Source organism: Vicugna pacos, chromosome 13, assembly GCF_048564905.1.
Source record: "Vicugna pacos chromosome 13, VicPac4, whole genome shotgun sequence".
NCBI lineage: Eukaryota > Metazoa > Chordata > Mammalia > Artiodactyla > Camelidae > Vicugna > Vicugna pacos.
In genome coordinates, this window is record NC_132999.1 from 32,595,026 (window position 1) to 32,615,612 (window position 20,587).

General features: G+C 36.0%; 1 protein-coding gene across 2 annotated transcripts in view; it reads left to right on the forward strand.

The window, feature by feature from the left end:
- SPATA6 (spermatogenesis associated 6) overlaps positions 1–20,587 on the forward strand; it is a 98,553-nt gene that overhangs the window by 29,199 nt on the left and 48,767 nt on the right. For both annotated transcript variants that reach the window (XM_006200457.4, XM_006200459.4), the window contains exons 6-8: positions 6,738–6,818; positions 11,026–11,319; positions 15,663–15,750. In XM_006200457.4, the coding sequence (XP_006200519.1) occupies positions 6,738–6,818; positions 11,026–11,319; positions 15,663–15,750 (463 nt within the window). The remainder of the gene's footprint in view (positions 1–6,737; positions 6,819–11,025; positions 11,320–15,662; positions 15,751–20,587) is intronic.

Consider the following 20,587-nt stretch of genomic DNA (forward strand, 5'->3'; position numbering starts at 1 on the left):
ACTGTATAAAGTGTTAAAGTAGTCTGAGTAGGAAAGTGGGGTGATACATGAGCCAATGTGGTGAATTAAGTAATTACTCCTGTAGGTCTAGGTTTATGATATACTCTATCCTAGGAAATAGCAAATTTCAGCTTGCTGAAAGTATCAAAGTTGACTAGCAAATCTATTAAAATATACCTCCTTTGGGAATTTTCAGTGTCCATTAGCCCCATTCTATACTATAAAAGTCTTCAAAGAGTGTTTCAGAAACTTTCTAGAAACCTGCAATGAAAAAAAATTCAATTTTAAAATTAATGGTCTTTTTAAAGTAATTTAAAATGCTATATTATACCAAATTGGCAATATAAACATAAGAAAATGGACCATTGGCAGGTTATTTTTCTTTATTTAATTTGGGTTACTTTTATACATATTCAGAAGATGTTGGATTACTAAGGCAAAAAAAATCTATATATATTGTTAAAAGATAAATTGAGGCATATTAAAAAATTTAAGAGTTTGAGCAAAAATCAATTTGATTAACCTAGCAGATAGAAAGAAGCTCCAAGGAGCTGTACAAAACGAAAAACTTTTATATCCAGAAGGAAGCTGGAACCGGGAAATTATACTAGGCCAAAAAGTGTGCTGGTTACTGCAAGGTGATTTTCCTTTATGGGACAGAAGGGGTCTATCAGGTAGGTTATCTAGTGGATGCTGATCAGGCTATTCCTGACTGGTTTAAGAGTCCACTTCTGGGAGAGCCACAAATGTAATTAATTTAAATCTGGTGACGTGGGGCTTAGCATAAGCTACTCCATTTTGAGCCTTTTGTCTTTTTTTTTTTAAACAATGGAAAAAGTGAGACTTCCGGTGATGGTGGTGTGAATGGGTTGGCAATTACTCTCTCCACACAAATAAGTACAAAACTGGACAGAACTGTCACAAACAGCAGTTTCAGAGCACAGAAACTGATTGGCAATTAAGACAAGACAAATTAAGACATATCTATGCTTGAATAACTGCTAAAACGTTGTGTAGAAATGACAGAAGTAGGTGGTCTTTTTGCCTAGGACATCTCCCATATCCTGTGTGGTTTCACCAAGTGGGACAGGGTGCAAAAATCAGCAGCTTTGCTACCAGAGAGGTCAGAATCAATTTTGAGCATTGATATTGTGATTTATAACAAGAAACATTTGATCTCCCCCCCACCCCGTTCCTGGCACAGAGCTCAGAAAACCCTTGTAATTCCTAAGTGAGGAGAGCATGCCTTTTGTTATGTTAATGAGGCGACTCTTGGAAAACTCCTTGGGAGCCTAAGGATGGGGCTGGTTGCCAGGGGAACCAACCATGTGATTAGAGGGTTGGGACCTTCTACTCCACCCCTGACCTCTGGAAAGGAGAGGGGCTGGAGATTGAGTCACCAACAGCCAGTGATCTAATCAACCATGCTGTGTAGTGAAGTCTCTGTAAAACCCCAAAGGACGGGGTCAGAGCTTCCACACTGGTGAACACACGGAAGCACTGGGAGAACAGTTCCCCTGGTGATTGCACAGAAGCTCCTCCCCCTTCCCATATATCTCGTCCTGTACACCTCGTCTCTCTGGATGTTCATCTATATCCTTTATCATATCCTTTTATATAAACTAGTAAAGAGAAAATACACAGTTTTCCTGAGTTTTATGAGCAGCTCTGGCAAATTAATCAAACCCAAGGAGGGGGTCGTGGGAACCGCCTATTGGTAGTATGTGGGTAACAGCCCAGACTTGCGATTAGCATCTGAAGTCAGATGGGAGCAATCTCGAGGGACTGAGTCCTTAACCTGGTATCTGACGCTATCTCCAGGAAGTGTCAGAACTGAGTTAAATTGCAGGACACCTAAATGGTGTTGCAGAGACTTGCTTGGTGGTGTTGGAAAACCCACAGGTTGGAATTGGTGTCAGAATCATAGGGGCAAATATTGCGGCTTTGCCAGCCAAATGTGGTGGATTCAGTTAGAAGCGTATGAGGAAACCCTACAGCGTTGTGAGGTCAATTGCAGTTTGCAGTTCAAAGGGAGTGGGCAGCACACCTGCCAGAAAGTTGACACGGGGGATCCTGGAAGTAAGGGAGCAGTAAAAGAGCTGAGATAAGCTTTCTGTCCATCCCTGGCTGACTTAAACTATGCGTCTTCACCGGAGACACTGGGAGTCCAACAGAAAGTGAAAGCCAAGGGAGACAGACTACTGTGTCTTTGAGTGCATTCCCCAGCCCACACACAGATGATCAATAAAGGGTCATTGACCACTAAGCTTTGCATACTCAGAAGAGACCATTAGAAAGAATAGAAGGATAAAAAGACATGCACGTATATATATTGAACAGCAAAATAGCAGATGTAAATTCAATCATCTCAGTTACTGTATTTAAATGTGACTGGACAACACACTCCAATAAGTAATGTGTTGTCTGGGCAGGCAACAGTGCACCCTTCCTCAGTATTCTGGTGACTCTGCATAGACATCTAAGACATCTATCTGAGTCTTAGACTGTCTTCTTCTTCTTTTTTTTTAAAACAATTTTATTGTGGTATAATTTCTGTGCAGTAAACTACACATATTTCAGATATACAAGTTGATGAACTATGATAGTAAACTACACATATTTCAGATGTATAATTTGATGAATTTTGATAGATATATACACCTATTAAACCATTGCTACAATCAAGATACCTAACACTTCCATCACCTCCCAAGCAAATTTCAAACTCCTTTTTTAGGCTGTCTTCTTGAACCCGTCTCTGTGGCAAGGATTCAGATCACATCTGAGGTTAAATCCTGACATTGTCACAGTCTACCTGAGTAAATTTGAGCAATCCCCTGTAACACGGAGATAACGTGTTGTTGGGTGGATTAATGAAAGCTTGTAAAAGGTTATTGTAGTACCCGGCACATAGAGAACACTCAGTAAGTATTAGTTATATGATGATGGCTGTGGAGATCATGACAAGTTGCTGGTGATGTTGGCGATGGTAATATCTCTAGACTGTTAACTCTATAAAAACAGAATCAGTCAAATTGACACAACATTGTAAACTGACTATACCTCAATTAAAAAAACCCACAAAACAATCAATCAAAGTCGTTCTTATCTTTGATTTTAACCCTTAGCACAGTTCTTTGCATGGAGTAGGTACTTAAATGTCTTTTGATTGAATTGAATGAATGAATTACATCTTATTGTAGACTTTATAGAGGAAAGTGACATTTGAGATATGTTATGGTTAGATTTATGTGTCGACTTGGTTAGGTTATGGTGCCCAGTTGTTTGGTCAAACACAAGTCTGGATGTTACTGTGAAGGTATTTTGTAGATGTGATTAATATTTACAATCAGTTGACTTTACATGTAAGAGAGTACCCCTGACAATGTAGATGGACCTCATCCAATTAATTGGAGACCTGAAGAGCAAAAACTGAAGTTTCCCAAAGAATGAGAAATTCCTCAAGAATGTGGTATAGAAACCCGGAGTTTCCAGCCTGCTGGCTTGCTTACAGATTTCACACTCGAGACTACACTATCAACTTTGCTCAGGTTTCCAGCCTGCCAGCTTTTTCTGTGGATTTTGGACTTGCCACTCTCACATGTACCAGTTCCTTAAAATAGATGTCTCTCTCTGTATATATCCTAATCCTTCTGTTTCCCTGGAACCCCAACTGATACATATTGGTTTTGAAAGATCAGTAAAAATAATGGCTAAAACACTGAGTATTTACTATGTGAACAGCAATATATGGGGAGGGGTAAAGTGAGAAGTTGCAGTCTAGGCTGTGGTAGTTATAAAATATGTCCACAAATGCTTTGACACTCCTCTCTCCCAAAGGCAGTGCTAATCTGTTCCTCTTAAGTATGGACTCTACTTAGTGACTCCAACAGATAGAATATGGTGAAGTGACAGTATCAGAGTTGACATCAGGTCGTTAAATGCACGTGGCTTCCTCCTTGTTCTCACTCTTGTGTCACTAACTCTGGGGAAAGCCACCTGCCATGTGTGAGGACACTCAAGCAACTCTCTGGAGAGGGCAGAAGCTGGAACAGCTTTGCTGGAATGTTTGTGAAAGCTTGAAGAGCCTTGAAGAAACTGTCAGATGAGTGTTTGCAGGAAAGTGAGGTAAATGTCATTGGAAATCAGGAGAAAAATGGTGTAAAGTTTAATAGTAATGTGGGTAATAGAAAAATACCTGATGAAATGCATGGTCGTTGTAAGGAGACTTTCAGACAGAGTGTTAGAGGGGCTGTCTGGTTTCTTCTTGCTGCTTATAGCAAAATATGAGAGGAGAGAGAGAAGCAAAATGGAAGGCTGCTAATTATACGAAAAGGAGTTGGAACTTACTGTTTTGTAGGATTCTCAGTCCTCTCCAATGGCTGATAATGCCGAAATTAAGGAATGTCTTATGAGGAGAAATCATTCCAGTGCGCTTTCGGGAAATAGTGGTCTTATGGTGAAACCATGGGTGTGACTGTAAAATTCTTTATTAAAAATCTCAGAAAGATCGAAGATGTTGCCTCAGAGAATAATTTAATTAAACATAGATTCTTGAAGATGCTTAAGGGCATTATCCCTCAGCAGTCTGAGCAGAACCCCTGTAGAGATGAGTGAGACTTTTGTCTAATGAAGTGAACTCCAATAAGATTCACATGAGAACCAGAAAAAAGTTTAAGAGCATTATATTGGCAAAAGCACCACCAGCGTGGCCTGAAACGGAGAGCAACCTTACAAAATGAAAAGGCAAATTTTGGACCTCCCAGATTCTGTTGACAGGACCCAAGCTCAGAACACTGCCTACCTCTCATTGCCAAGAAATGATCATTCAAAGGATGGAAACAAGAGCCCAGAGTGTGGATGGAAATAACCATGAATAGTTATTTCTGAGCAGGACTAGGACTAAACTAAAGTCTAAGTGAGGAACCGCTAACATTTTCCTGGCTGGTATCAGAATTGGTGTGGACCAGTGATCCCTGTTTGCCTCACATATTCTCCCCTTTTGAACAAGAATGTCTGTAGCAGTTGTCCTGTGCCTGCTGCACGTGTGTACCTTGAATGTGTGAGAGGCACAAAACTTGTTGCCTTAGTTCATAGGTCTTCTCATTGTGAGGGACTGTATTCTAGGACCTACTGAAAGGACCATACTCCATACTTGAGAAAATTGAATAATGATTTGATTTAGATGCCAGCTTCCTAGATTTCAAACTGAAGTTGTAAAAGAATGAGACTTCCTTTTCATTATCCGTTACCCTCTTTTTTTTTTTTTTTGGTAAGGTATGAGTTTAGTTTACACGTGAGAAGAATGTAAGTAATCTGTGGTTAGAGAGTGAACAGCGGTGGTGTAAAAACAAGTCCACAAAATATTTGATGCTCCTCTGCTAAAATGGTAGCCTAACTCCTTTGTCCTAGAATGTGGGCTGTCCTTACAGACTCTACTGAGTAGAACGATGTGACAGAAGCACAGGGTTAGACTTCTGAGACTAAGTCATAAAAAGGATTGCATCTTCCTCTTTGCTTTGCTTTGGGAGAACTAGTTACCGTGTCCTGAGGACACTCAAGCAGTCCTAGGGAGAGGTTTATGTGATGAGGAGCTGAGTCCTCTTGCTAAAAGCTAGAAAAGAACTGAGGGCTCCAGCCAAGAGCTGTGTGAATGAACCATCTCAGGAAACAGATCCTCTGCCTTCAGTCAGGTCTTCAGACAGCTGCAGCCCATGCAGCATCTTGACTGCAACCTCATGAGAGATTTCGGGACAGAACCACCTAGTTCAGCCTCTGCCAGATTCCTGACCCTTAGAAACTTTGTGGGATAGTATTTACCGAGCTTTTAAACTGCGAAGTAATGTGCTCCATAGCAATGGTTAACTAACAAATAAGCATAGTGGACATCATTAATAAAAGTGTGTTTGCAGGAAAACAGTCATCCAGTTAATTCATAGGAAAGGCAGATTTACCTTTCCTGGAGTGTGTAATGTGTGCAGCTTTAAAGTTAATAGGTCAAAGGCTGGGTCTGTAGAGGATAGATGTCTGACTTCCACTATATTAGAATGAAGCTGCACTGGGCACAGACAGTACTATATGTTTTAATGTTTTGGTGAACATGTAATTTGTGTGCTCCCAAATATTTTCTCAGGTGCTTTGTGACTGCTTCTTTGAATTTTATTCTTTGTCTCCACTTTTCTCAAAATGGTGTTTAAGCTGATAATTGAAGTGTTGCAAGAAATAGAAGCCACATAGATCTGAATGTAAGCTACATTATGGGAAAAAATGTTGGAGGAATTGCTGGAGACTTATTTCTGTTTTCAAGAACTACATACTGTGATTTTTAACACGTGGAGACTATGCAGATTATTTCTTGATTGTATGGTTAAATATGTCTTAAATTTGTAAAAATAAAAAGAGCTGAAATCCATTAAGTATTTTCGTATATTTAAGACTTTAATATTACATCCTAGTTTAAAAATCTTTAAAAAATTTGACAGGGAAATACATGAAAAATGAAAAAAAAATTAACTTTTCCATAAAAGCAACACTTGTAAGTGAATCATCAGCAATGAAACTCTGTCTTGATAACATTTAGCATCACTATGTTGTCTTTATCCATAATAAGAAGTTCAAACTAAAAAATAAAGCAGCTGAACCTTGATAGATGCCTGTTACTGTGCCATATTTTCATCCCTAATAATTATCTTTTTAAAAAGTAAAATGTCTAATAATACCCTCTCTTCCCTCCTCAGGGAATTGCTCCAAAGCTGGAATTTTCTACAACCTCAGTGATTACTGAATGTCTGATAAGTTCAAGGAAGTGCCGCACTCAGGTTAAAATCATTTATTTAAAATGTTTTAATGGTTTAATTTATTTGTTCATATTTTTGGCATTTGGCAAGCATTATTTTTTTATTTTGGCTACAGCTCTTTTCACTTTTTTTAGGTCAGTCTTGAGTTTAAGTAAAACAGTTATCAAAGACATTTAGCAGTTTGGTTGAATGTTAATAAATGTGACAGTGAAAAGCTTGTTTAACATGTGGTAGACAATACACTTTTTCTTTTTCTTTTTCTTTTTTTACTTCATGGGCTTTTTTTTTTTTCTTTTTTTTTAATGCAAAGAAATCAGGCTGCCAGAAAGATGTTGGGATTGAGAAATCCCATGGAAAACTAGATTGGAGGCTTCTATAAATCTTACAGAAGTTACAGATTACTGCAAAAAGTTTAAAGGATACCTTTTTAGCAAATGTGACCAGAGGATCTCAGGCTGGGATATTGGTGTTTAGTGAGTATAGCTTCTTGTGTCAGTCTGAGTCCTTAAGGGACTATTACCTAGTTTGGTGGCCATACTAATACTATCAGATGAAGAGAAGCTTGGACACTTGAGCCTAAGTACCTTCTGTGTTTGTAAAAACTACCTTTAGTGAACTGAGATATCTGGATCTAATATTCCATTCTGGTCTAACTTCTTACTGAGTCACCAGGATCAGCTTGCCGTGTCCACAGTTTATCTAATAATGTCTTTGCATCACTCATACATATGTGGCTGCATTATGACCAGGTAGCAAAGGCCAGCCTGTGATGAAGAGCCAGTAATATATAAAGCCTGGAGGGCCCAAACAGGGCCGAACTGGACCTATGGTGTAAAAAGGAGGATGTTAATTTTTGGCATTATCAGTTTTAGATTACATTTGCTCAGGGTGATAACTGTGACAAGCTAAGAAAGGTAATTATGGTTATAAAAATATCAATGGGATCATTCTTACTTTGTTTAGCAAGATATTTGATATGCCAGAGTTTGACCTAGTTATTTATCTTTTAAATGCAAGCTGAAACACACTGTTAGAGATCTAATGACCCGTGCTTGCCAGACGCAGAGCCGTGTTACTGACTTGTCTGGGGATGTGCACTGTGCACATTTGTAAATTGTCAAAAGTGCTTCCCCTGGACTCACAAAAGTTTCCTCTCCACACTAGGGTATGCCCTTCTAGTGGGTGGGTAGAAAGGTCTTTTGGTCAGGAATGTAGCAGACACACAGAGTGCACACGTTCTAAGTGTACAGCTTGGTGGAAGCTTCCATACGAAACGTAGAACTGTTACCCGACTAGGAGTTTCACCAGACTAGCATTTTCCTCTGTAAAGTTTTGGCAAGTCTCTTTTTTTAACCTGCTATTTCAGTGTTTGTCATTAGTCCTTTACTGAACAGAGATGTAAGAGTGTAGGCTTTGGTGTCACTGTTTAAGAAAATATGCTTGAGAATCAATCAGATTTGGGTTCAAGTTCTTCACAAGACTGATTTAAAGGTTAAATTAGAGAATATATGCAAACGTGCCTGGCACATAACATGTAGGTCACGCATTTTGTGGCTGTTACTAAGGTTATTATTTATTTAATTAAGATAACTGGGGGAGATACAGAAGACATAGATGAAATATAAGATAGAAAACATTGTATGGTAGGCACAGCAGAGTATACACTTTTACATCATTAAAATTCTGAGTGATAACAGCCAGAATTTTAAGCTTATTTGATCTTACTCGAGAATTTGATAAATCTGTTTTTTTCCCAAATGAATATTAGTTACAATTAGAATTTTAATGGCTATAAAACTGCATTTTCAGATTCAAATACAATGTAAGAATAAGACAAACCAATTTGGTTTCTAAGAGAGGAGTGAGTGAAATAAACTTCATAAAATTATTTAGGTTTATAAATATTTATAATGACCTTTATTCCTCCCAGCACATTATTTTCAAATTTTTTGTCACAATTAATGTTTTGTCACCAATTGAATGGACTGAACAAATTAAGCATGTTATCGGGATTTTCTGGAATAAATCTAGTTTTCTGCTTATTCTTTTTTACCTGCAAAGTAGAGTTTATTGTCAAATAGTTCAATATTACTACTAACTTTATTAATATGTTTGTTAATCTGTGTCAGGTAGCTTTTGCTGCGTAACAAGCCACACTAACTTAGTAACTTCAAACAAAGTGTTTCTCACAGTTGTGTGTATTGGCTGGGTAATTATTTTGGTCTGGACTGGCCAGGCTAGGGCTGAATGATACAGGAAGGCTTCACTCACATGTCTGGCAGTGGACGACTTTTTGGCCTGAGAGGGACTCTACCTTTCTGGTATTTGGCTTGACTTGAGCTGGAGTAATGGCCTCAAGACTCTTATCATCTAGCAGACAGATTTCAGCTTATTCACATGGCAGCAGGAAGACTATTTTCAGGCATAAAAGACAACGAGCACTTTTCAAGTCTCCTTTTGTCAAGTGTTATTGTTCTGTTGGCCAATAGAGGGAGCCATTTTGTATAAAATAGTATAGAACAGCCACTATTTTACGTTTTATTGGGCATTAATAGGGTGGATTAAGGATTGATTAGGTTAGAAAGTATGTATCTGTGGTAGATACAGCACAGTTTCTAACTTCCTCTAGTATTCAGAATTCAGAAGCTGTAAGGAAGAAATGACGGAGTTACTTTAGGTTTGGTATAAACAGAGGTGTTTGGTATATGAGTTTGGTACAAACAGCTGAGAAGGAACTTTATAGCGTTGCTGAAATAGATGATTATGGGCTCATCTGGGTCTGAAAGTAAGAGATATTAAAAATGTATGAAGGTCTGGGAGAAAGAGATTAAGGATTGAGGAGGTGAGGAGGGCAGGTAACAGATTCAGTGGAAATAAAAGAGGTAGGTTGAGGAAAAGAACGGTTTGGTCAGCAAGGCGTTTTCAGAGTTTAGTTTGGATCTGTAGAATGATGAAATCTAAGATGATGTTGAAAAACGCAATTAAACTCAGAAATTGAAATTCTACGTCTAAGGTCTTGGAAAGATTGATTGCTTGAACATTTTATTAAACCTCAAAGGTTTTTTTCATGTACTGACATTGCTGCTCTGTGAGTCATTGTGATGTCATAGAGATGGATGAAATGGGATGAAAAATTCTGAATTCCTTGTTGAAGTCATTGAACAAGGTGGTAGAAGGTCCAGGAGCATAATAAGAGCCATAGAGGAAAGAAAGATGTTGAAATAATCTGATGCTGCTGGTCTGTATGAAACTCACAGATTTATTTTCTAATTAGGAAAATATGTTGTGTTGCTTTCCAATTTTCCTGTTTTCTCTAATATTGGAAATCTTATAGTTCTAGGTACTGTGTGAAGAGGTCTCATTTACTTCTAATCCAACTTCTAAGGCATTTATAAGGCAGAGACTATTTAAATAATAATATTATCCTAATAACACAAGAATTTTAGAGATATCACATTTGTATTAAAAATTTTAGACTGTTAGCCAGTTTTACTAGAAGATAGAGTACTAGTCATTAAAGTTTGCAATATGTCTTCTGTACTTTTTTACTTTTCATTGAAGTATAGAATTAAGATGTTACAGTTATCTGTCATTGAATTGTAAACTTTTAGTTTGGAAAAGATCTTAAAATCCTAATCACTAGTATAATTCAAATAATTTATTTTATGAAAATATGCATAAAGTTTTTCTTCAGATTTTCACATTGTACAAATGAATGTAATCATAATACTATGAATGAAACTTATTTTAATAATTTTCACCATAAAGATTTTATAATTAATTTGATGTGTGTTTGTAATATTGCTAAACAAATCCTCTTAAATTATATATCCAATAATTATACATAATTATAAGTGATAAGCCAATGTTTCGATTAGTTTTTAGTACACTGAAAAATAATTTTTCTTAATTTTCCAAATGATTAAATATTGGGCTTTAACTTTTATAAAGTACTTGTTATACGTAAGGAGTGTGGTATAGTATACTTTATTAACTATTAGACAGAGTTATTTAGGAGAACATGGATTTAACTTCTCCCAAGATCTGCACAGATAAGAGAGACTATCTCATTGGCTTTGATAGATTATCTGTACCTTAAATTACTTAATTACTTTTTAAAGTTTTTTTCTACCTGTAGTTTTTTATATATATATATGTAATCCAAGGGACATAATATATATAAAATATATCTCTCCTGATCAAACTAGTTTTTATTTTTTATGTTTAGGATAAATTTATTTACCATACGGCTCCAGTTGAAAAATCACACGGCAGACTGCAAAGCAGAACGTCAAGATCACAAAAGAAGAAATCCAAGTCACCTGAGAGAAATAAATATTGCATAAATGCAAAAAATTACGAACAGCCTACAATTTCTTCAAAATCACACTCTCCATCTCCATACACAAAAAGACGAATGTGTGAGCTATCTGAAGACACGCGGCGGCGGCTGGCGCATTTAAATCTCGGACCCTATGAATTCAAAAAAGAAACAGATAAACCTCCATTTGTGATTAGACATGTATGTGTTCTTTGAAGAATTTCCATTTGAAACTGATCTAATCTGTTCTTCCACTAAAATATTATTCTCAAACTTCTTTCAACTTCTAGCTTATATTAATAATTTTCTTTCCTGAACCGTCTGTTGGCCTAGCAGTCTAAAATGGAAAATTAACTTAATAAAGAACATTCTTTTGCAGCTTTAAACCTGACAGAGATCAAGTTCCATTATGAATGTCATGTTAAATCCTCTAAGTACCCATTTCCTTCCTTCTTGTACAGTGGACAGCATAATAACTTTGCAGATTGAACGGAGATGTAATTGACATCATACTAAAATGGCAGAGTAGGGTTTTAAAAGAGGATCAAATTTTCTTTATGAAAAGAAAGACCCCCCCAACAGCCTTTTAAAAAATTGTAATGGAAAAGTAAGTTTCCCTTAAAATTATATCCCTTGTGTAAGCCTTATATAATGAACCTTTAAAGCAAATCATTTGATGGGGATGGGAATGTCTTTGAAAGTGAAGAGTTAACTTAAGGGTAACATAGTTCCAATCTTTCTATACAGAAGACTGCTTTTGATATGATTTAAGCTTAGAGCTTGTGTCCATATGATAGTCAAATAGACTCTGGCTAATTTTAAGGGTCTATAATCAGAATATTATATATAATATATAATCAGAATAATTAATCAAAATCTTAGTTTCTTGAATTTTTATAAAAATTTACAAATTAATAAAAGGTTCTCTATATAATAATAATAAACTTAAAGATTTAAGTGCCCATAGAAGCAAAACAACTTTTTGAGATACCTGTAAAACTGTTTCTGACTTTGATGTCTCTAATGCATTTTTTTCAAATTCTAAAATGTAAAATGTAAATACAAATGCAAAGATGTAAACATACTCCTTTAAGGTCTAATAGCTTTTTGCATGTACACCACCTAAAAGTTCAGATTTTCTTAATGATGCCTTTTTTAAAAAATTTAAATGTGCCTTAAGCAATATTTCATTCCATATTCGTATTTTGACTATGAATCCTTTATTATTTTAGTCTAAAGTATTAGATTTTTTAATTGTAAAAAGATAATTTAAAATATAATGGATACTTGAAAATGGTAATATTTTATTGAGATTATTGTGATTACACTTGTCTTATTTCTATAGAACTTGTTTACAGGTTCTGCTCACTTTTTTTGTTGTTTGAACAATATCCAGATACATTTAGTTGCTTGTTTAATGGCAGTTTCAGAATGCCTTTAATTTTGTTTGCCCATGATTGCAAATTAAATTGAAAAGAAAGGACATGCTAAATTCTAATCTGAAGGAATATTAGCATTTTAATTGAAAAGCCTATGTACAAAGATAACAGGGAATATATTGAGGGTTAGCCACATAAAAAATTATTTAGGGAAATAACTGCTCTTAAAATGTTTATTATATTATTATTACAGTGTTCAAAATAGACTAATTTTAATGCTGCTTTGTATAAACCTTGACATTTTTGTTTAAATGATTTCCCTTTCAGCTTTCCAATGAGCAAAAAGCAATACATATGTCTAAGCCTGTAGTTAGAAAACGCTTACATTATTGTATAGGACTAGATTTTTCTAATTGTGTTTGTGAACATGGAGCTGCCTTTCCTCCCTTTCCCTCCATAGCCATTCGTGATTTTAAAAGCACTTAACAGAATTGTGAACCAAACAAAATTTCAATTTGATATATGCATATGCAAAATTTAACACTTTTAGGAAAGGTATTCTAGATTTACAAACACTGTATAAAAAGTAATCTTAAAGAATAAAGAGCAGTTCTAAGAAATTAACTAGTAGGCTCCTAAACAAACTGGCGCAACCACCCTGCAGGGGTTAGACTGCCTTCTTCTTTTCATTTATGCAGAGTAGGATTTTTTTTTTCTATTGTGGTAAAATACTCATAACATAAAATTTACCATTTCAACCATTTAAAAATATATCATTTGGTGACATTAAGTACATTTATATTGTAAAACTGTCACTACTGTCTAGTTTCAGAACTTTTTCATCACCCTGAACAGAAACCTTGTTCTCATTAAGCATTCACTTCCCATTTCTTTCCCCAGACCCTGGCAACCACTCATCTACTTTCTGTTTCATGGATTTTCCTGTTCTGCCATTTCATATAAATAAAATCAAAGGATTTTAGGCATTTTGTGTCTTTTTTCATTTAGCACAGGGTTTTTGAGTTTCTTCCATGTTGTAGCATGTATCAGTACTTGATTCTTCTTATGATTAATCCAATGTACATTTTGTTTACCCATCAACTGTTGATAGCCATTTGGGTTTTTTCACCTTTTGGTTATGTGAGTAGTGCTTCTGTGAACATTCATACACAAGTTTTTGTTTGAATACCTATTTTAATTCCTAACTGCTTTAGTACTTGGGAGTGGAACTGCTGGATCATATGATAATTTTGTGTTTGACTTATTGAGGAATTGCCAGACTGTTTTCCACAATGTTTGCTCCATTTTAGGTTCCCACCAGCAATGTTTGATGGTTCCAACTTGTCCACATTCTCACTAACACTTGCTTTTTTCTGTTTTATTTTATTTTTATTATAGCCATCCTGGGGGGTGTGGAGTGGTCTCTCATGGTTTTGATTTACATTTCCCTAATGACTAAGGATGCTGAGCATCCTTTCATATGCTTGTTAGCCATTTGTATGGCATCTTTTTTGGAGAAATGTCTATTCAAATCCTTTGCCCATTATTAGTTGTGTCATTTGCCTTCTTGTTGAAGTCAAGTGTAAATTTTCTTTATATATGTAGGATTTGAGATCCTTATCAAGTATATGATTTGCAAATAGTTTTTCTTACTCCCTGGCTGTCTTTCCCCATTTTTTTTAATTTAAATTTTTAAAAATCATGGTAAAATATACACAATATAAAGCTTACTATTTTAGCCATTTTAAAATGTACCTTAAGTGTACTCATTAAGGAAGTACACTCACATTGTTGTGCAATCATCACCACCATCTCCAGAAGTTTTTTCGTCTTGCTAAGCTGGAACTCTGTACCCATTAAACAATAACTCCCCGTTCTTTCTTTTGGCATTCCCATTCCCCCTGGCAAACAACATTGTACGTGTTTGTCTCTATGAATCTGACGGTTTAGGGTACACAAAATAAACAGTATTTGTCCATTTGTGAATTGCTCGTTTCACCTAGCATAAAGTCATCAAGGTTCATCCATGTTATAGCATGTGTCAGAATTTTCTTCCTTATTATAGCTGGATAATATTCTTTTATACATATATACCATATTTTGTTTAGCCATTGATCTGTTGATGAACTTGTGGATTACTTCTACCTTTTGGCTATTGTGAATAATACTGTTGTGAACATGGTATAAAAATATCAGTTCAGGTCCCTGCTTTCAATTTTCAGGAGGTGTATATGCAGAAGTGGAATTGCTGGATCATATGACAGGCCTACTTTGAATTTTTTGTAGAACTCCCATGCTGTTTTCTATAGTGACTTCACCAATTTTCATTCCCAGTGAGAGTTACACAAGTGGTTCAGTCCCTCCACGCCCTTGCCAACACTTGTTATTTTCTGTTTCTTGGTAATGCCCATCCTGATAGGGGTAAAGGAGTGTTTTGATTTTCATTTCTCTAGTGATTAGTGATGTTGAACATTTTTTCATATGCTTATTTGTCATTTGTATATCTTTTGGAGAAATGTCTTTTTAAGTTTTTTAGTTGAATTTTAGAAGTTTTTTACCATGGTCAAATATTAATGCTTTTTCATATAATGATTTGCAAATATTTTCTCCTGTTCCATAGGCTGCCTTTTTGTTCTCTTGACATTGTCCTTTTATGTAGTCTTTTACTTTGATAAATAGAGCTATTATATACAGATATATATCACTGACTTTTTTAATAAGAAAACATGAATGACTCATTATTATTAGGCTCAGGATGCTGGCCTCTGAACACAGCTGAGTAAAATTGTTTAAGTTCAAAATCTGTAAGGTAAGGAGATAAGCAGTAAATGGCTAAACTTGTTTTTTAAAAGTGGTAAACTAAGATTTCTCTCTTTTTAATTTAGTAATGGAAAGCAAACTAGATAATAGATAATGGACATTTCAACTGTAAATCTGTTCATTTTAAATTAGACTCAGATGTATAATTAAATTTTTCTGGAGTTTAGTCTTAGTTTTATTAATACTCGATTAAACTCTGATTTTGGAACGTCCCTGAACTGTGTAGGCACTATCACGTTAACCTGGTGATAATGTGGTCTATGTACTTTAGTTGATTTTCTGGTGCCATGAGACTGAAAAAAAGCATTTAAGTTCTTTTTCACATTCAAATATTCCTTATTCTAGGTCGATCCCCCAAGTCCCAGGGCTGATGCTTTATTTGGATCATCTGGCAGAGACTGTGAAAGAGATGGATGGTCCAGGCTGCACAATGGTAAGCTACAAGTCATCTCTCTTCAGTGTTTTAGTTGTCTTGGCTATCATCAGGTCTTTATCTTGGCGTCAATTAACAAAAACAGAATCTCTGCTGCATTATTGGGGAATGTGGCGTAATGCCACTTGTTGCAGCTTGTGATATACCTTGTGGGTGCTCTTTAAACGCATGGAATTTCTGTGCTGCTGTAACCCATCTCCCTCTTTGAGATTCAAAACACGTATTAGCATATTAAAGAGTATGATACCTTTGATTGAAAAAAACTTAATTTTGCTTTGCTCAACAACTTCTAAATTTTTATTTGACTATAAAACCCTTTTCTCACCTTAACACGTATTACCCAGTTTGTGGAACAGGCTTTGGGAAACATCATTGTAAAAAAAGTTCAAGGTTATGGGTTTTGGACATACATTTTACACGTATATTTGGATACTTACTCTGCCACTTATTTATAACCTGGGCATTCTTGAACATGTTATTTTAACTTCTTTGATAATCAGTTTATTTATTGAAGAATGAAGACAACATGGCAAATATTACCATGTCAAATGCCCCAGCACACTGGACACTTAATAAATACCGTCTGTCGTAATGCTTATTTATGTTTCTAAAAAGATAACATCCCTTAGGCTTGGCTTATAAGTTTTTTTTTTCATTTTTAGGCTTGGTGCTGATGATTAGATAAGTTGTTTCGTAAGTTCAATGTGAAGATGATTTTTATGAAGAAGATTAAATAGTATCTTATCATTAGGGATATTTAAGCGTTAATATCTGTAGACATTGGCTGGTCAGTTCACCAAGCATTCACCAGCAGCCTTTAAGTTAACTTACTGCAAACTGAGAAAAGGCATAGAAGATGAGAGAGTGAAAAAATGTGATCAGCATATAGTGAGCTCTGTCTCTTTCTTTTTCTAAACTCTAGTGTATAATCTCTTTTTTTTTTAATTGGAAATGGAACATTCTTCTCTGAGAACATGAAGGGTTTGTGCCCACTTATACTAACAGGGAGATAGATGGGGTAATCAATAAGTTTTATGCTCAGAATAGTGGGCTATATGGAGTTAGGAACAGATGTTATACTGCTTCCCCTCTTGGAGGAAATTTATAGATGTGGAATAAATAAGCCTTAAGAACAAGAAAATCGAAAATAACTTCAATATAGACATTTCTTTGGAAGATGTCTTTGGAATGCACTTAAATGTCTGATTTCCCTTGACAGTATTATATATTTGCCATTAGAACTGTTATAGTTTCTAGTAACTTCTAATTAAAGTAGTTGGCTGCCTATGTAGAGGTACAATCAGAGAGGTCAATAATGAGGTGCTTTTTTTTTTTATTCTTTTAACTTTTTGTTTTGATAGAATTTCAGACTTACAGAAAGTATAGATAATACAAAGAATTTCCCTGTGCCTTTCACTTAGAATCCACAAATATTAATATTTGCTTTTCCCTCTCCCTCGATCTCTTTCTTCTCCTTGACTCCGTGTCTGTGTGTGTGTCTGGTATAAACTTTTCTTGACAAGGACGTTGCTGTGGACTTAACATGTCCCTTACAGTTTACGTGTTGAAGCTCTAAACTCCCAGTGACGGTGTTGGAGATGGGTGTTTACCTCTGGGAGGGAATTGGCTTTAGGTGAGTCTATGGGTGGGGCCTCATGATGGGATTAGAGGAAAGGTGCTGGGCTTGGAGAGCTTTTGTGACGTGTTGGAGAGCTACAGGACACCCCTGCGCAGTCTGGAATCCGGGCCTTCTAACCGCAAGTTCTGTTCTTTTCTACCACCCTTCTACTACTCTTCCTACCTGCATGCAGGGGGTGTTTTTTAAAATATGTTCTAATTTTCTGTATCTGGAATTTCCACGGTATATAATTCTAATTGTAATTTGTGCATTCCTTTTGAAGAAACTCAGTACCTCTTATAATACCTCAAGAATGTTTGGAGGTTTTACCCAATCACTTGTATGTTTGAAGAGGAAATCAAGGGCGTCATCCTGGCCCTTTTTTTACTTGTTTAGGATTTAGGAAAGATGTTAGGCTGTCTCCCCCTTGGAGGAAACATCTCTTGTTCTCTTGGTTTGAAGAGTCTGTCATGAGTTTTAATTCTACATTAGACTGTAATCTTTTATGAGCTTCCACTAATCCCTTTGTTGGATGGTTATTGCTTTTTATGTAAAATAAATTGGAAATAACATCCCAAATCCTAATAGGCCATATCTTGAGTACATAGCAATAAATGGTAGTATTTTAATCTTTTCTGAATAAAATGCATGTAGTCACCATGTATATACTTATCAGTAAAATGTCTGTTTCAGCTTTCATTTAAGTGTGAGCCTTCGTGTCTTGTAGAAGACAAGCTGAACAGTTCTGTTTGGCAGCTGAACAGTGTCATTTTTAGGAACTCCTTTTTTTCAGTTTCTTTATTTTTCTATTCTTTATAAAACATTTTTAACAGCTTTATTGAGGTATAATTTATATATCATAAAATTCCCATTTTAAGTATACAATTAACTAATTTTTCATAAATTTGCAGTTGTAAAATCACTAATATCAATTTTTAGATTTCCATCATCCCAAAGAATTTTATTATACTCATTTGCAGTAAATCTACACTCCCACTCTGATCCCTTGTACTGTTTTTGGTTTTGGCTATTATCAGTAGTGCTACTGTGAATGGTTTTACATTGAAGTATTTGCATACATAAATGCTTTCATTTCTCCTCAGTGGATACTTAGAATTGCCAGTTAATATGGTAAGTTTAACCTTTTAAGAAATTGCCAAATGTTTTCCAGTGTGGCTGCACCATTTTACATTCCCACCAGCAGTATACAAGATTGCAGTTTCTCCACATCCCTGTCAACACTTGTTATTGCCTTTTTAATTATAACCATTCTATGCAGTCCTATCTCATTGTGATTTCAATTTGTACATGACTAATGGCATTGAATGTTTATTCATGTGATTTTTAGCCATTTTTTTATATCTTTTTTAATGATTATCACTATTTCAGTCACTGGTAAGCAGGGAACTTACAGTTTACTAAATTTTAGAAAAGAAAAAAATGTGAGGGGGAAAGGCTGAGATGTTGCTGCTGAGACTTTGATAGCCATGGAAATAAGATAAAAATATTAGACACTGGAGTAAACAGTTTCAGGTGACTATATCACAAGTGAGCAGGAGAGAGAAAACATTTTGCTATGCGTCTTTCCTTTTTAGAAGGTTGGACCTCCTGAGAGATACTAAACTCTGTTTTTATTTTATAAAGCTGGAAATCCTAGCTTTACTTCTAGTTACAGGAATTAACATATGGCAAAAGCATTGGCTGTGTGCTCTGTGAAGATTCACAGGAGAGCAGAGGCCAACCTTGGAATGTTACATGGGCCCTGGGATAGCTGTGGGCTTAAGTGCTGATAAAGGTTTCCAGTGGCAGATGCCCTCTGAAAGCCGGAACAGGGCACACTCATTGAGCATCAGAAAGTTCTGTGGTGATGGTAGCACTTCACTACCAGAGTGGGGTTCCTTTAAGCTTTGTAAAAGGATGATGTGTACCCTTCACTGTAGGGTTCTATGGAGGTTGCCAAGATAGGGATTGACTCAAAGGGACTATGCATTGGTTCTAATTGCCAGGATGGGGGCTCAAGGGTTACTTTGAAGAAAAAATAAGTTGATAAATAGATGATGAGATTTAGATGAAAGCTCCTTTAGTCCTTCTTACTTAGTCAGGATTGGTCCTTTTAGGGCTGATACATATGAGCCTGTTGGGTGAGGGTCAGCTATGGAGAGAGAGGAAGGATGCAGAGGCTTTAAGTTATCAGACCTCTCCCAGTGTGAATGGTGACTTACGTACAAAGTAGATCTTAATTTCTGAATTATATGGTTGCTAAGGAAATGTTCTGATGACTGATGGACACATTTTGTTTTTAATGTGTACTGTCACTACTTGGTATTTGATTAATTACATTGTATATATCATATCCATTTGGTTAACAAAGCCATAATCTGATACCATTTTTGAGACAATAAAGACACTTTTATTCTCTCTGTGCTTTTGCTTTATTATAAGGATGTCTTCTACTGTCCTTATATTAGCAGAAGTAGCGCTGAACTAATCAAAAACCTCAGTTCCATGACTCGTTGAGCTGTATAGGAAGTCAGCTTCCTGAAATGTAAAGTAGAAGCAATAGTCTTATGCATTGTATCAATCTGCTTGGGCTGCCATAGCAAAACACCATCGACTGGGGGCTTTAACAACAGACATATATTTTCTCACAGTTCTGGAAGCTGGGAAGTCCAGGATCAAGGTGCTGGTAAGGTGGGTTTCATTCTGGAATCTCTTCTCTTGGTTTGTAGGCAACTGCCATTTCACTGTACGGTGACATGACTTCTTCTTCCTGTGTGTGTGGAGAAGGGATTGGAGAAGAGAGAGAGCGCGCAAGTGAGCAATTGGGCACTCCATAGCTCACGTGGGAGCTCTCCCGTGTCTCTTCTTATAAGGGCGTTCTTTCTATTGTGAGGCCCCACCCTCACGGCCTCATCCAGCCCCAGTTACCACCTAAGGGTCTCATTTCCAAACACTGTCACCTTGAGGGGTAGAGCTTTAACATGAATTTTGGGAGGACACAAATATTAAGTTCATAACACTGATTTCATGAGGTTATTGAAGAATCAAATAATAGCTAATACTTGTTTTATGTTTTCTGCTAGCTGCTATTCTAAGCACTTATATTTGATTGGTTAATTACAGTAACCTCAAGAATTTAGATACTGTCATTTATCCCCATTTTATAGATGAAGAAATCTGAGGTTTAAAAAGGTAAGTTGTTTGAGATCATGTACACAC